This window comes from Microchirus variegatus (assembly GCF_963457635.1).
Source record: "Microchirus variegatus genome assembly, chromosome: 13".
NCBI lineage: Eukaryota > Metazoa > Chordata > Actinopteri > Pleuronectiformes > Soleidae > Microchirus > Microchirus variegatus.
In genome coordinates, this window is record NC_139814.1 from 21,646,340 (window position 1) to 21,663,696 (window position 17,357).

A 17,357-nucleotide genomic window follows, 5' to 3' on the forward strand; every position below is an offset into this window, starting at 1 on the left:
ATCTAATTTTTTTTAGAGATATCTACGATGGCATTATGACTAATCGTAATTCAAGTTCAAGATACTACAATATCTGCAAATGAATTGTAGATATCGATAATGACAAACCAAATACACATGAATGTGCAAAGGTTGCATCGTTTTGACTAGTAATTACTGAATTGCAGATATATGTGAGATTATTCTGACTAGTTAAACTGAATTACAGGCATATGTGACATTACTTTGACGAGTAAAAACCGAATTGCAGATATCTGTAACTGTGGTTTAGACGCGTAAGAATGACGTCACAGATATCTACAACTACCAAGTCACAAAGAAATTACGACATCTGGTAGTTCCAGATAATCAAACTTAAATGTAAATTAAATGCCTTGTAGCCAAAAACTGAGGCAGCAAAACGGAATTCAACCGTCATTAACGCGATTATTTACGTCTGTGATTCTCTCTTTCCCCTAAACTGTCAAAATGGCTGCCATGAAAAAACACAAAAAACGCTGCGTCAACTCCACGTCCACTTTCACGAAAGACACACAACTGAAGCAGTTTCCGGGGGTTTAACTTGTGTTTCTTGTTTGTGGATGTTTAGAACTACTACACAGAAAAGTTAAAATGTGGGCTAATTTGAATATTAAAATCATTACGTAGGTGTAGCTTAGCAACCACGAGAACCACTGAGTTACGTTAGCAAAAATACACAACACCCGGAACTACGTAGTAGCGTAGCTAGCCCCGCGTTTTACGCTTCAAACGTCACTGTTTTACAGTGTTTAAGAAGAAAATGCGTGTATCACTGTGTTTATCGCCTACTTACCGTGAATAAAATACTAGTCTGTTGACCGTCATTCTGCTGCTATTGCTGCTGCTGGTGCAGACGATGATGATGATGATGATGATGAAGTGCAGTGATAGTGGAGACTGGCCGGCTAACCTATGACCCAGGGGTCAGGACTCAGACAGAAGGCTCCACGCAAATTGATGAAAAAGTCTGAAATAAAAAAAAAAAGTGAGCAGTCACTGAAAAATAATCACAAAATGGCCTCAGGAAGAAACAAAAAACAATAACTACGTTTTTATGCGGATTTCTTTTTGACACCGGAAGCTTAATTTACAACTGTTTCCTGTTTCATTGACTTACGTTTTTCAGAATAAATTAACACATTTAAAGAGGTTTATAATTAATTGAATGGGTGTTTTTTTTTAAGGAAAATTAAACACAAATGCAAAAACATAACATTAAACGAGTGCATGTTTTAAAAGGAGCAGAAAGACAATGTCCACTATTAGTTACTACTTATTATTAATGTTATGAAGTAAATTAATGGGAAAAGACACGTGTATACCCTACTCTTTATCATATAAAAATAAGTATATTTATATATTCCTCTACAAACTAAATCTGAATCTTAAAAAACGAGTATAATCTGAGAGATTAAATATAAATAGTTGTGATCATGAGGAGAAACGTGTCCTGCAGACATGACACTGTGGTTATTATTCATCAGTTCAAATGAAAGTCAAACCGTCGGGGTTTCTTTTTGTTTCTTTTTTTTTTGTTTTTTGACCGAAAATCGATCGATGACAAATGAAGCTTTGAAAGCTTTATTGGTCATTTTCACTCACATTTGTCTCCCACCCGAGTTTAACCTCGTGAACTCCATGTGAGCCTGACGCATAATAGTTGAAAAACATCATTGTTATTTATGCAAAAGATATTTAAAAACAAACAAACCATAAACTGGCACTGACATAGTTCCCTGTCCCTCTTTTATTCTGTAATATCTCTTAAAGTTCGTTTAGATAATTTATTCATACATTAGATTTCGTTCACGCTTAATTTTCCCGTTTAATAAAACTACTTTATTCCATGATGATATTTTTTATTTCACTCACAGACTCATACACATCTTCCGGGTTCATTCAGCGCGAGCGCGACAGGCCATTTACATGCAATGCATAAAGAAAAGAAATCAATAAAATAAATGCAAATACGAGCAAAGTGATAAAAAAATCATGTGTTTCAATGTTGTTTGATTAAAAAATCTATAATCAATTTAGGATATAAATCATATTTTACCCCCTTACTGTGTCTTATTTGCATATAAGCAAATAAAGCCATTGAAAGTGTAAAATACATAAAAAGGATACTTGTAACTTCTTGTGTGGGACACATTTTAATAAGGAAAACGAAAAACATGTATTTATAATTATTATTTTACATCAGTATTAAAAAAAATTTAATTCACAGAAATGGGCAAAAAATACATATTTCCTGTTTCCTTGAATTAAATATAACGAGAACTAAAACTGACCAAAGTACAGGTGATGCAAAATAATATTTTTGAATATTTTAAATAATAAAAAGTTTATACATATATGTACATGATTAAAGTGTGGAAGAAACGTGCTTCTGCTGCTTTCTGTTTCCATTTCCTGATTATGTAAAACATCTAAAACATAACGTGGTGTTATTATTAAAATATACCATAATAATTACTAATTAAGGTGGCAAACGTTTGGATTTTGTAACTTTAATTTCTAAATATAAACACCAAAACAACTCAATAAAGACAGTGGGAATATTCATTTAATTCTGTTGTTCTATGATATTTGACATGTTTTCATCCTGGATTTAAAGGCTTTGAAAACGTATGTGTGTGTGTGTGTGTGTGAGGGCTGACCTACACGTGTGCATGGCAATGAACGGATTACTGCCTAAGAAATGTATCGATCGGGATTATTATAGGTGTGTTTGGGGGTCAAAGGCTCTTGGAACGCACGTGTCCCTTGTCCACGCGGGTTCAGGTGCAGCTGTGTGTGTTTGTGTGTGTGTGTGTTTGTGTGTGTGTGTGTGTGTGAGAGAGAGGTCCATTAATTTACCTGCAGCCTCCAAAAAAAACATAAACAAAAGGTTTGTCACGCGTGGATGTTTGAAAGAAAAGAGTAAAGACATCAGTTTGTGGCGAGTGTGTTTCAAAGAGATAGAGAAAGACTGATGGACTCAGAGAGTTCGTGTTGAAACACGAGGACAGTGTTAGTCTCTGTGTGTGTGTGTGTGTGTGTGTGTGTGTGTGTGTGTCTTAATTGATTTCCTACAATTAACTCCGTGTCCATTGATTTCCTCAGCACCGCCTCCACACCACTAACCTCATTATTCCCACGTTAATCCAGAATAAATACAGAGAGAGTGAGCTGCGTTCAATAACAGTTAAAGTCAGGACTAAATAAGCTGCAGAGGCTGCTGCTGCATGCGCGAGGACACACACCGTGTGTGTGTGTGTGTGTGTGTGTGTGTCATACTACACTAGAAACAGCATAAAAAAACCTTACTGTGTCCAGTGATGAAGAAGGGAAGAGAGACAAAGACAAAATAGACAAATCTTTATTCAAACATCATCGAAATACCTAAAAAGAAAAACATTCACCTATTCATTTACAGCTCAGTTCAAATCCTAACACAAACAACACAAATGCATAAAAGATTCACAATCATATCTGCAACAGAGATTACAACAATCACATTAAAATCTCCCAAATTAAATGAATTAATCTGACATCTGCAAAAGTAAATACATAATCCTTAATCCCAGTGTGTGTGGTTTTACAGCCCGGTTGTTTTTATCCGTCATTTGTGTTTGTTTATGTCAAAGGATTTCAGCGATTATGTGACAATAAAGCGTGTTGAAGAAACAATATTAAAAAACCAAACAAACAAACAAAAAAACCCCTCGAACATCTCTGTCTCTTTCCTCAATTTGAGCAGATTTAAATTTAATCCTGCTCCACATGAGCTTCTGTCCATTCAAACTGCTGCTGGACACACTGTGGCTGTGGTCAGTGTGTGTGTGTGTGTGTGAAATGTCAAGCAGTAGCATCTCTGTCAGGTTCAGGAGGAGGAGGAGGAGGAGGTCAAACGAGCCTGCAGGCAGCCGTTCAACCACACAGCCCTCCTCCTCCTCCTCCTCCTCCTCCTCCTCCTCCTCCTCCTCCTCCTCTTCATCCTGCAAAATAATGAGCCACCACTTTTCACTCCACCTTCCCATTTTTCCACGTACTAGTGAACGGCGTCTCCTCGTGTCGTCCATAACAAACCCACAAATCCATGACAACAAAAGCCTTAGAAATGTAAAATTAACATAAAATAAATAAATACATATTCATGTACAGTTTTTCCTCACAGTGAGGTATTTTCTAGTCAAATAGTTGTACAAAAAAGTGAGAAAACACTTTCCACATTTGTCACAAATCACATGATTTCAGCTCAATCAGACTAAAGTGATCTGATTATATGAGCACATTTTGAATTAAATTAGTTTTCTCATCTTCTTCCCAGTGTATCTGGGAACAAACAGGGTTTTTAAGTTTGTCAACTATGTTTTTCCAGTTAATCTCAACTTATAAAAGTTCATTTGTGACACTCGGATGATTTAAGTTCAGTCAAACTACAGTTAGCAAGTTAGACTACGTCCTTTTGGCTGAATTTGGAGTTAAAAATCAATTTTTTTCCAAATTTTCTGAGACAAATATAAATAAATGAATGAATGTGGGAAAAGAGGAAGAAGAATCTACTCACCACAGTGAGCGTTTCCCCGTCAGCAGATGTAGAATTTACTGGAAAATACAAACAATATATATAATGAATTAAATGGTACCAAAAAAAAAAAAAATATTGAATTGTATGATGTCACATGTTCAGTCACCTGACCTGGACATTCATGCTTCCTCTTCTTTGTCAGTTCCTTCTTCCTCTTCTTGGTTTTGTTCTTATTCTCCTGCTTGTTTTTTTTAACTGGAAATGATTTCCAAACAAGTGTGTTTTTCTTTATTAGTACGTCAGTCGTCGTCATCTCCCTCCATTAACTGTTCTTTCTCTTCTTCTTTCAATTTTTACACCAAATACAAACATAAGAAAGATATATATATATATATATATATATATATATGATGTGAAACACAGAGAGACTTTGGGTTAAAAAGGAGGACGAAGGAGAGGACAGAGAGAGGTCGGCAGAGGGAAAAAAATATATATATATAGAAGAGACGAAATGAAACTTGACAGAAAAAGAAGAAAAGGGCGAGCGGTGAAGAGCAGAGAGAAGAGTGCGACTGAAGAGGAGATAATAGAGCAGAGGAGAATAGAGGGGGCCAGAGGAAGGACAGAGGAGAGAAGGGAAGGAGAGGAGGGAGAGGAGGGGAGTTGATGGTGTTGGTCACGGGGGGTTAAAGGAAGGAGGCGTCTAAAGATTGTGAATTAAACGCTGTGAGGCCCAGTGTGTCCTCGGCACGTGCACCGGGCCTCCAGAATAAAAGCTGCTCGGGCCCATCTGGCTTTTTAAGAAAGAGAGGGAGAAAGAGAGAGGGAGGGAGGGAGGGAGCGTGGCATTAACACAGCCAGGTGTTCAGAGGCACTGAAAATGAAAATCTTCATTGTGATGTAAGGTGCTTTTTAGTCAACGTGTGTGTGTGTGTGTGTGGGGGGGGGGGGACGTGATGAAAGAGGACGAGAGTAAAAAGGTTTCTTTTTTAAAAGTCAGTGTAATGAAGTAAACACAGTGTCAAGCTGTGTGTGCACTCCATCTATACCTGTACACACACACACACACACACACACACACACACACACAGTACCTATCCTGCACTCAGCATCTTAGCTGTTTCCATGGCGACGGAGTTGAGGCTGCAACCCCCCCCTCCCAAAAAAAAGGAGTGGTGGTGGTGAAGGTGCTGTGTGTGTGTGTGTGTGTGTGTGTGTGTGTGTGTGTGTGTGTGTGTGTGTGTGTGTGCAGGAGAAGACTTCACTCCACAAAGTGATTTGTCTTCCCTCTAATAAAAGTTAGATTAAGGTCAACGGACAAAATAAATAAATAAATAAGTAAACACATTGTTGACATCCTTAAAGGAGAACAGACTCCGACTCTGTCTCTGAACATTTCTCAGGTCAGGATTTAAAGGTGCAGTGGGAAACTTTTTTTGTTGTCGATGTTGATGATCAAAATAGAGATAAAGTGCAAATAAAATATTGATTTAATCATTCAATATGGCACTTTTGAATCTTTTGAAAGTGTAGATCAGTAAAAAAAAAAAGACTTAAATATGATGAAAACGTGCATTAATCTCCAATATTTAGCAAAGGAAATGATAGAATTAAAAGTTGATTGAGTGTACCTAATAAAGAGGCAGGTGAGAGTCTGTCCCTCTGAACTCCTCCCACATGTGGGCAGTGGTTTCCCGTCAAACTGCAGTCGCTTCACGTCAAGAAGGTTTGTTTTTTTTGGTTTTTTTAAACGAAAACAGAAAGCATTTTTCAAGAGAAAAAAGCACCAAAAACATCGCGGTTTTTCCAGCTCCTGCACTGAAGAATACCGAAGAAAACACATGGATATTTCTGTAAAAAGAGAAACAGGAGCGTTAAAGGTTCTAAGTAAAGTCAGGTACGTGAACGCAACACGGACATGTGCTGCGTGTATTCCTGCTTATTATACACATTATAAACCAGTTTACTGTGATAATTTGTCATTTAACTTATAATTCGTTTCATAAAAATGGCTTTAAAGTGATTCAAATGTCATAAAAATGAAGTAAACACACACACTTCCTGTCGTGGTGCAGCTCCATACGAAGGCGGTGGCTACAGCTGTGGGACCAGGACTTCGAGCTCCCCCGTGTGGACACATGGCTGAACAGCAGCACTGCAACTTTCCCTCACAGATACCCAGATGCCAGGTTCAACTATCTGCTCAGGGACCTGTTCCTCATCGTCCTCACCTGGGGGGTCATCAAGTAAACTATCTCACATTGTTTTTTATAAAAAAAAAAAACATATTAACAGGATTTAGACACACAAGCAGCCAATATAGAGACATTAAACTTTAAAAAAGGACGTTTAAATATGTGTTTTACTACGTTTTGCAAGTTCTCTCACAAAGAGGGACAGAAAAGTTGCCTTACTCCCTTCAGACCTTTCAGGAATGTAATTTTAAGCCGTCCAATGTCTGGTTGTAACCATTATATACAAAATCTTTAGAGTTTAAAGTCATATTTTACATTCTGTTCATTCAGATCTCGATAAACCCTCATTATCACATACAGGTAAACTGAATAAATGTATTAAATAACTAGGGTTTCTGTACATTTACATTTAAAATCCTTTTTTTCCCACTTAATCTGACATTAATTTGAATGAATAACTGATGTCTTTAATCTATAAAATAATGCCAGTCAAGATCGACTTAGCAAAATATAAAACCACAAATGTTTTATCATAAAAAACACTGTTTGGTGAATCCTTGCGTACAATTAATGTACAGTATTTCTTACTTGCATGTAAATTTAAAAGATTCTTATACATTATTTATTACATTATTAACAGAGACTTCCCTTAACACAAAAGCCTCAAACTGTCTGTTTGGACTTTTTTTGTTGTTGCATATTTTAACCATAAAAGGGCCAGAAAATGTCAATAACCTTCAATATCTGGCAGTTATTTACAATTTACTGCATGTTGAAAATAGTGTATTAACAATTTAAAAGGAAGAAAAACACTGTAATTGTTCATGAACATGAGTTCAATTGGAAATTTGAACAATGTAAGACATACTTAATATAACATTTGCATGAGTTTTTGTCTCAAAGTCCAAAAAAAGGGCAAAAATAATTAAACTACTGTAATGGAAACTTCCTGCTACTGCATGGGGGGAAATTACCGTAATAACCACACGTTGATGTTGACGCGCAAACTTTCAGAAACCTGTGTCGTCTGTGATACGCTCAGTATTGAAGGTCATTCTATTGTGCATTGTGACCTTGAACGGTGTCATGTGCCAAATGAATACCAAGAAAATAAGTGCAATTTCAAATGAGCAATAAAACAAAGCAAAAAAAATAATCTAATCTGTGTGTTTCTTCTTCTTCTTCTTCTTCTTCTCTCCACAGCATCATGCTGTTTCACCACATCGGCACAGACTTCGTGCAGGCGGTCTTCATCTTCGTACAACTCTTCGGTGAGCGAGCGTCTGCATTTGTGTTGATTTCACGCTACAGTTTTGTTAAAACCGCACAGAAGCGGCGAGAGCGAGCGAGTGACATGTATCTGCCGCCGCGATAAACCTGCGGCTGTAATGCAGCACGATGTGGAAACAGGGACAGAGAGAGAGAGAGAGATTGGCTTTGCACGGACGCCTCGCGACTCTCACATCCTCTCACATCCTATTTGGACGCCGACGGCTTAAAAAAAATGTGAGGAGAAGCAAATCTGTTTGGTCCTATAAGGTGAAGGTGCTTTTGACCAGATAAGTCCGGGCTGGCTCTGAATTTATATTCCGACTTTTCTCACCACTCTAAACACCGGAGCTGGAGAACGGCCGCGTTCCATTCAGAGCAGCCACCGGAAAATAGCACAACACACCTGTGTAATCTGATCCACGCCAACAGTTTTCTGTTAGAAGTCACACGCTTACGTCTTTTTTGTTCTTTTTTTATTTGCAGAATTTGTTGCTTTTTAAACCTTTTTCCACTATTTTAATCTGTATTGTATACAGACGCTATAATGACGTGCAACATGCCTTAGATCCCCTTTTAAATTAAACTATATTCCTTTTTCCATACAAACCCAATTCACAATTTGAATTTGGCTTGTTTTTATGAACAAAAATAGAAGAAAAACACTTTATTTTGTGACTTTTGCACAATTATCACATTGCAATTTCTTCTCTATGTATATGCGATATAAAATGACTCATAACTCAAGGACACATAAGAAGCCTGAAGATGTGACGTATACACCAGGTCGTCCATATAAGGAGTTGTGGATCCACAGACGTCAGGAAGCAGCGTGGAATCAATTAGTGACAAATAAACACAAAAAGAGAAGGCGTTGGGTATTTACAGGCACCGAAATGTTAAAAATCGAGCAAAATCAAACGTTAATAGAGATTTTATTCATATTTGGGGTAATTATTCAACATTAGTTTTGTCATTTCTTGACATTTTAACGCAGACATGTTACACTTTTTAGTCGCATCACTTTATTTCTACCCTTTTTCACTGGTGCGTGATAAAAAAAAAATACACAAAAGTTGAAAAATATTGCCATGTTAACGTATAGAAAAATGTACGTATGTTAAAAATTTTTATCATTTAATTGAAGATGAGCACATTTAAGCTGCGGAGTAAAGTGAAGAAGCCACTTCACTGTGGTTTCATGTGTTAAACTCTTAAGGTACAGTCAATTTTGGTGAAAACATAAAACATAATTATTGGTCCAAGGAAAAACATGATGTTAGGTGTTTTGTAAATGTTGGTTACTATTACGACTTATAAAAAATAAAATTCACATTTTGATCACGTGAGTCCTGTTTTAAACGTCTTTCAAGAGCAGAAAACAACAGACTCTTATTATGAAGCGTCGTATTTTCATTAACTGGAGGTTAAATATTCACATAAATCTTTTTTTTTTTTGAAGTGTAAACACAGAATGTCTTGAATTTGACTTAAACGCTGCAGATCCAGGTGATTAATCGCACCATTTTTCACATCAATATTTATAAACATTGGCGTATAATAATAGAAAATCACACTGCAATAATATATTTATTGATTTACCGTGTCGTTTGGTTTTGATTTATGTATAAATAAATCAATAAAGGTCACATTCAGTTGTGTTTCGTTGGTGTTTTCAGAGAATCTCACCTGTTTATTTAATTTTCTCCCCGTGTGTGTCCGTCCGTCTTCCTGCGGCAGCTGCCGTGGTCTTCTTCTCTAAGGCCACGAAGATGGTGAAGATGATGATGGAGACCATGGGATCGACCACGCCGGTGCAGACGGATGAAATGAGAAGCATCTCCTCTTCTCCTCCTCCTCCTCCTCTTCCTCCTCCTGTCGTCCAACACGTTTAATTAAACGCAACGTGGCTGAGGACACGAGAGAGACAGAGGGGATGAAACTGGACATTTTCAACGTGTGTGCGTGTGTGTGTCGTCCTCCACACAACACAAATGTGTCATTTGCACTTTATGTGACCGGATTTTTCTTTTAATAACGTTATTACGAACATGTTTTTAAACCACCTGTAAATATGTCATAAAAATGTTTAAAAAAGGCAGCTTTTATGCCTTGTTAGGGGTTAGAAAAACACGTTTAAATAAATTAAATCAGCGACTTTATTTTTTATTTTTTTTTAGTTTATTCGATGGATTTTGCCGTTTTCTGCACAACTGAGGCGTGCGACAGGTCATTACGTAAAGGTTTATTTTTAAATAAAAGGACGTGATTAAGTGGACTTGAATCGAGCCGAGTCGCTGCTTCTCATTCTGTATGTGTGTGTGTGTTTTCTGTGTTGCAACACACACACACACACACAAGGAGGAGGAGGAAGAGATAGATGGAGGGAGAGAGAAAGAGACAGCGACCACATACACCACCATTCATTATTAACACACCCAATATAGCTGGACTGGACACCTCTCTCTCTCCCTCTCTTTTTTCTCCTCCTCCTGCCCCCCCCCCTCCCTTCCTATTAACACACACTCACACACACACAGAACGAGGCCCTCCAGGACCCTCCCCCTGACCCTGCGACCTAGGCGTCATGGTAACCCTCTGACCCATCCTGCTGTTGCTGTGGTAACAACCTTGGAGCATGTCTGACCACTGCCCCCCGTCCCCCCCCCCCCCTTCACCACACACACACACACACACACACACACACACACACACACACACACACACACACACACACACACACACACACACACACACACACACACTCTTCCTATAGCCCTACAGCCCCCCCTCCTCTTCCTGCAGCGAGTCGAGGCAAACCGATCGATATTCTATCACACAGAACAGTGGAGCGAGAGAGAGGAGGCCACGGGCCAGCCAGATTACTGAGAGGAGGAGGAGGTGTGTGTGTGTGTGTGTGTGTGTGTGTGTGTGTGTGTGTGTGTGTGTGTGTGTGTGTGTGTGTGTGTGTGTGTGTGTCAGAGGAAACGAAAAAAGGGGTTTTAGGGAAAGGCAGAAGATGAGTGTGTTGGGGAGGTGTGCAAAAAAAGGGGTTTTAGAGTGTGGGTGTAATCGGGTAGAAGATTGAGAGAAAGTGTGTGTGTGTGTGTGTGAGAAAGACAGGAATAAAGAAAGAAAGAGTGTGTGTTGTGTCTTGTATTTGTTACCTTTTAAGGACCCTTTCTGTCACACACATTGACCTTGTCAGGACCCGTAGTCCTCACGGAGACTGGAAAACCTGGTCCCTAATGAGGCAGAACCTCAGGTTTAGGGCTGGGATTTGAATTGGTGGTTCGGTTAAGGGTTAAGTATTACGTGGTTATTGTTAAGGTAAGGGAATAGCTGTGTGTGTGTGTGTGTGTGTGTGTGTGTGTGGAGACATTTTGTCTGGTCTTAAAAGGGCTTTTTAAAGGGTTAAGGAGCTAGTTTTACAGTAAGGGTGAGGTTAAAGGTTAGGTACTTTAATTAAGGCGTGTGTGTGACATGTTGTGCTTCATATCATGGTTGTGTTCCATCCTGACTGTGTTTTTACACTAGAAAACACGACTCTTATTGTATTTCCCTTGATTCCCTCAATAAAATTCAACAGAATTCAACACAAAGACACTTTATTGTTTGGTTTTCAACATACTGAACTAATAGAACATGATTTTAAACCATGCTCCCCCAGTTTTACTTGTAAATATGTCATGAAATGATAAAAGCAAACTAAAGTCCGACTTAAAAGGTCTTTTAGGCCCTTAGTTGTGATGGTTAAGGAGTTTGTGTGTGCACATGTATTTATAACTTTGTGAGGACATTTTCTCTGTTCCTCTCAATTCAAGAGAGCTTTTTGAGGGTTAATACGTGGTTTTAAGGATAGGATTAGAATTGGGTTCAGGGTTAGACATTAAGGTTCATAGTGAGTCTAAAGAGCCAGATAAATGTCCAAATTTAGGGTTTTTTACCACCTTATCTCTCGCTCCATCTTAATCTAAATTCGAAGAAGAGGAGGAAGATGAGAATAAATCTGCCTCCTGTGAAAAGTCCACAGCCGATTTGACTCTGCTTATTCACACCACTAATTTATACTGATATAAACCATAATATATCATCCTCTCATTTGCGTTAACAAACATAACATAAATGTTAATCTTACCAGTGTTGCTCACTCACTCCTGGTTTTTAGTGACGTCGTGGGCTGACATGAAGCAGACGACTGGATCGTGACGTGAGTCTGTGCAGGAGAGTCACACAAATGTGAGCACATTATTCCATCTTCTGTTTCTCTTGCTATCTTTCTTTTTTGTTGCACCAGATCAGATGTGAATCATCAAAGGCTCACGTGTGTGTGTGTGTGTGTGTGTGTGTGTGTGTTTCTGATTTCCTTAAATCTGATTTCACCCTGTGCTTTATCTCTCCGTCGCAGACTGGCCGACAGCCACCGACTGATACAGGTCTTTAAATAATAAAAAAAACTTAATTCTAATTTTAGTGACTCAAATTTGTAGTTTAGTGCCATATTCTTTCATTTCTGAGGAAAAAAAGAGACAAAAATAAACCCTTAATTAAAGCAAAAGCGCAACTAAAGAACCAACTACACATTTAAAAAAAAAAAAGTAAAAATAAAGTGTTTTTCAGAATAAAAGACAGAATCAGTTTGTGTAATTACAGCAGATTTTTGGACATTTTCATGCTTCCTCGTGTCAACACATGAGTCTTTATGAGTGTGTGTGTGTGATAGAGAGCAGAGGTGTCTGTGTTTCATGAATACTATTACAAGGCTCACGGAGCAAATGAGTGCTATCCACTTCACACACACACACACACAAACCCTGGGATATAGGTCACCTATTTTGTCACTTCACCGTTATCCTCCTCTTCCTCCTCATCCTCTTCTTCTTCCCGTTTCTGTCTCTGTATCGATCAGAACATCTTGTTTTCCAGTCACTAACATTTAACATTTACCTCAATTACATTTGTTTAAACACACATTTATGAAGTTGTACAGCCTGACAGTGTCATGTTTCCCTTTAGACATTTATACGCAGTGATTTTATGATATATAAGTACATTTTCTTTGATACAGCATATAATAGAACACTGTAAATGTAGATATAAAGACTTTAAATCCTGTAATTGAGCCTAGAGCTCAGTTAACATTTTATACTCGTTTATAGACAAACTCCTGCGTTTTCCTCTGAATTAGTATAAGAAAAAGAAAGTCATCATTTTGGCTGCTTAAGGGCGGTAAATTAAGCTGTCACTCTTATTTCTACATATATATTTAATATACCTACATTTAAAATGTCATGTCGAGAAAAAGGATTTTTAGTGATATTTTTCAGCATAATTTCTGTAATTAAGCAGCGGCTTAGTTCACCAAATCAGTTTGTGTGTGAAATCCGTGATTTTATTAATTTTTTAAAAGTTTTATAGGGGTAAAAATACAAAGTAAACTAAGTATCTAGCTCTGTTTCAGTCTCTAAATGAACCTGAACATGGTAGTTTTTATTCTTTAAGCTAGAAAATAAGATAGTAGTCTGATACCTGTTACATGAGTCGATCGTGAAATCCAGGATCCTGTTTCCCCCCCCAACAGAAATGTTAAATCTTCAGTCCCGATTTCTTCTTCTTCAGAGTTTCTACTAGAAACTTAACATTGACATAAACGTGACAGACTGTGTTGTGATGTGTTTGCATTCTTTCATAGACTCCAACACTCGAGGACTGCAAATAAGAGTTGGTCACAGCATTTATTTCCATTTTCTGACAAAACTCCACACCAAAACAAACTGGAGACCAAGCTGAAAAAAGAGAGATCCTTCTGTTTTATTTCATTTTTTGTTGTTGTTTTTGTTTCTCTTGTATCTGCTGCTGCTGTTTGGCAGGTTCATGTGCAGTGTGTCTTATTATTGTTATTATTCCATATTTCCCTTGACTTAAATAATGAAACTGGAGAGAAATCTCTTTTTTTCCGAGGACACAGAAAGATTGTGGGGTTGTTTTCTTTTTTCCTAACAGGGAGGGGAGGTTGGGGGAGTAAAGAGGAGGAAGGTGGAGGGAGTGCACGGAGCTCACAAACAGACAGACAGACGGACAGAGAGAGAGGGATAGAAGGGAGGAGGAGAGAGGAGGAGGAGGAGGAGGAAGAAGAGGAGAGAGAGTGGGCTTTGTCATGTCCGAATGAAAACAAGCAGCTCTCAGACCCACTCCAAACTTAAAAAAACACACAAGTTTGTCATTTAAAAAACACCCAGTCGTCTATTAGAAAACAACAACAACGACGCAAGCAGAAAAAAAAGAAAAACCACACACGCACGGTGGAAACGAGGGCGTTAAGAGAGCAAGTGACCAGTAGAGGGCGTGAGTGAGTGAGAGATTCTTTATTGACAGACGATGGCAGTAGAAGAAGAAGACTGGCAGTGAGTTAAGTAGAAATAGAGCGAGGGAGGAAATGGCAGTGATTAAAGAGCTGGACGTTTCTCTGGCAGGACAGAAAGGGACAAAAAAATAAAAGAAAGGAGAGAGAGAGAGAGAGACGCCACTCGCCTGCCAAAAGGTGGCAGTAGAGAGTGGAGACGAGCTGCCGTGTTGTCGCAGTGGAAACAGTCGTACGTTGGTTGTTTTTTTTTTTGACTCTGTCATCTTTAATCGCTGTAGTTAACAATAACAATAACACGTGTAGGAACAAGCAAACAGAAGAACGCTGTGGCCGTTTTGGATAGAAAATAATAATAATTATAATAATAAAAAGACAGAGACCGTCCTCTCTTCCTCTGTTGTTGGTCCTCTCGTCATCTTGGCGTTTGTTTTTTTTGTCGTTGTGTATTTCTTTAGGACGTGATGGGAGATGGAGGAGTAAACATAGTTTTGTGTACAGTGTGAGGATATATGGATGGATGAAGGGAAGGAAGGAAGGGAAGGAAGGGAGGGCAGAGAGATAAGGGGTTAGAGAAGGAGGGATGAGTTCAGGGGAAAGAGGAACGACGGAGTGAGAAGTAAATGATGCTTTGATAATTTAATAGTAAGTCTCTTTTTCCACCCAGCCTGCAGAGAGAAGAAGGAAGGAGGAAAACAGGAAAAAAGGAGAGAAAAGAGAGAATAGTTACCCAACAGTAACATGTTTTTACAAGAAATGAAGCAGCATGTATGCACACGTGTGTGTGTGTGTGTGTGTCGTGTTTTGTGTGTGTGTACCTCCAGGGTTTCGGCGAAGGATGAGTTTTCGGATCTCATCGTAAACAAAGATGAGGAAACTGTACGGGAACGCACAGAACCACCAGCTGGGCCTGAGACAGAGAGACATGACACGTTTAAAATATAGATGATGATGTTTCCCTGTTGAATAACAGCTGTGTTTTATGATTTCAGGGGCGAAACAAACATTTAATTTTGCCCGGAACATAAGTAACGATTGTGTGGATTCACTCTGACTCACTTGAGTGGGTACATCCGTAGTGCCACGTCCATGCCAGGGCAGTAGGACAGGAAAGCAGCCAGAGCCGTTTCCTCAAACAGGCCAAAGATCAAAATCTTATTCCTGCAAGAAAAAGAAATTGAAGTTAGAGATGAGAATAAAAAGACGTGGAGGGATATCTGTCCATAAATACAGATCTAAATTTACGTCTGACTTGGTAAACGGTTTTCAAATGGTCTGTAGAATCTATAAATCCAGCGTGTGGGTTTGTGTGAACTGTAAACGCTGCCTGACGAGGACAGACGAGGACAATAAAGACAAGATGGAGGGGAGAGGAGCGACCAAACACAAACTGGAATTAGGGCCATAAATTAAAGGTGTGTGTCAGTGAACCCTGACTCTCAAGTGACACCTAGTGGAGACTGGAGGGAACTGTGACAACCAGACTTCAGATTGCGCTGATTTGGTTCATTTTGGTTCAACGTCACTGTTTGTTTGTTTTTTTAGATGATGTGCATGGTAGAGCTGCAACTAACTTTTTTTTCCTAATCCACTAATCTATTGATTATTTCAGAAGATGTAAAAAAAACAAAACATTGATCATTGTGAAATGACGATGTTCTCGAATGTCTTGTCTTCATTGTGTTTTGTCCACAAACCAAAATGATTCAGTTTTAATGATTTCTTTGTTATGTGGAGAAAGGAAACAAAGAAAATATTCACATTTAAGCTAAAACAGGCAAAAATCTTGTTTTAATCATGAAAAAAGCTTTCAACGATTAATCGAGTGCATGGTTACTCACTTCATGCCCTGCTGGAACACAGAGTTACGCCTGGTCTTGCAGATGATGACATCTGCCCACTGCACCACCACAATACTGACGAAGAAGGCTGTGTGGCAAGTGAACTCCACGATCTTACGCTGCTCGTAGGTCTGCAAGGACAAACACAGGAGAATATGGAGTAATTCTCATCATAGAATGAATGAATGAATTTGAACGTCTTGTGTGGTGGGGATCATTCTTACCCACTGCTGCCCGTAACTGTCCTCCAGGTCGTTGTTGGAACGGTCGTCCCAGTTGAGCCGGATGCCGACGAGCGTCGACGGCAGGAATCCGTTTTCGGCCATGATGACGAAGTAGGCGAAGAAACCACCCAGAGCCTGGATCATTCCTGCACAATCACACAGTAGATTTAATTGAGCAGTTTAATCTGAAAGAGCAATCCAATGTTAAAACAACAAACACGGGATATACCGATCTGTCCGTAGGCGATGCTGATGAGTCTCTCGTTGACCAGTTTGTCTCTCAGTGGGTTTCTGGGCTGACGCTTCATGATGTCGCTCTCTGCTGCTTCGTAGGCCAGAGAGATGGCTGGTACCTGACGGACGAGACAGAGACAATGTTGTTGTTGTTGTTGTTTTCTGGCTGTTAAACATTATTGTTCTTTGTCCACTGGATTCTCTGCCTCGCTTGTTGTTTAATGTTCCTTTGCTGCTTTTAAATGACTCAAAATGTGCAGTCTATTAAACCCATTTCCTCTTGATGATTTCAGTGGAGGTCCCACACTGCCCCCTTGTGTCTTTTGTCCATACTACCATTCAATCGACCAAAGTGCTGCGTTTTGAGTCATCGTTTAAACCTGTTAACACTCACATGAAGCACAGATGGGATGTTTTAGGAGATTTCTCCTCATCTCATTATCTGTTTAAATTCTGTAATTTCATTTATGACGACAACAGAGGCTCATTATTCATACATTCATACATTCTGTCTTCATTATTCATTCTAGCTGAACAGCAGCGTGTGTGAACTGTAAACATTCAGCCACCTGAGCACCTGCCTGCCACATTTGCTGGTGTAACTGTGAATGCATGAGCGTTCAAAGGAAAACACGCCTTGCATGAGTGGACACAGACATGTTAGAGAGCAGTGTGTGTGTGCATGTGTCTGGGGTCTGC

The 17,357-nt window shown here is 39.0% G+C and overlaps 2 protein-coding genes across 2 annotated transcripts in view; one reads left to right on the plus strand and one right to left on the minus strand.

The window, feature by feature from the left end:
- The first annotated feature begins 6,301 nt into the window (after positions 1–6,301).
- LOC310935977 (uncharacterized protein) lies at positions 6,302–10,191 on the plus strand. Its single transcript, XM_083899992.1, has 4 exons — positions 6,302–6,431; positions 6,610–6,780; positions 7,933–8,000; positions 9,739–10,191. The coding sequence occupies exons 1-4, from the start codon at positions 6,376–6,378 to the stop codon at positions 9,891–9,893; spliced, it is 450 nt and encodes a 149-aa protein (XP_083756118.1). The 5' UTR covers positions 6,302–6,375; the 3' UTR covers positions 9,894–10,191.
- Positions 10,192–14,998: 4,807 nt separating this feature from the next.
- Positions 14,999–17,357, minus strand: part of atp1a3a (ATPase Na+/K+ transporting subunit alpha 3a) — a gene marked incomplete at both ends in the record, with an annotated part of 31,098 nt that continues 28,739 nt past the window's right edge. The window contains 6 exons of the mRNA XM_083899574.1: positions 14,999–15,027; positions 15,178–15,269; positions 15,419–15,520; positions 16,201–16,331; positions 16,425–16,570; positions 16,654–16,777. Coding sequence (XP_083755700.1) covers positions 14,999–15,027; positions 15,178–15,269; positions 15,419–15,520; positions 16,201–16,331; positions 16,425–16,570; positions 16,654–16,777 — 624 coding nt within the window. The remainder of the gene's footprint in view (positions 15,028–15,177; positions 15,270–15,418; positions 15,521–16,200; positions 16,332–16,424; positions 16,571–16,653; positions 16,778–17,357) is intronic.

Coding starts and splice junctions, on each gene's coding strand:
- LOC310935977 (XM_083899992.1), top strand. CDS start 6,376: ATGGATATTTCTGTAAAAAGAGAAACAGGAGCGTTAAAGGTTCTAAGT. Junction 6,432..6,609: donor AAGGTTCTAAGTAAAGTCAG/GTACGTGAACGC, acceptor GTCGTGGTGCAG/CTCCATACGAAGGCGGTGGC. Junction 8,001..9,738: donor CATCTTCGTACAACTCTTCG/GTGAGCGAGCGT, acceptor TTCCTGCGGCAG/CTGCCGTGGTCTTCTTCTCT.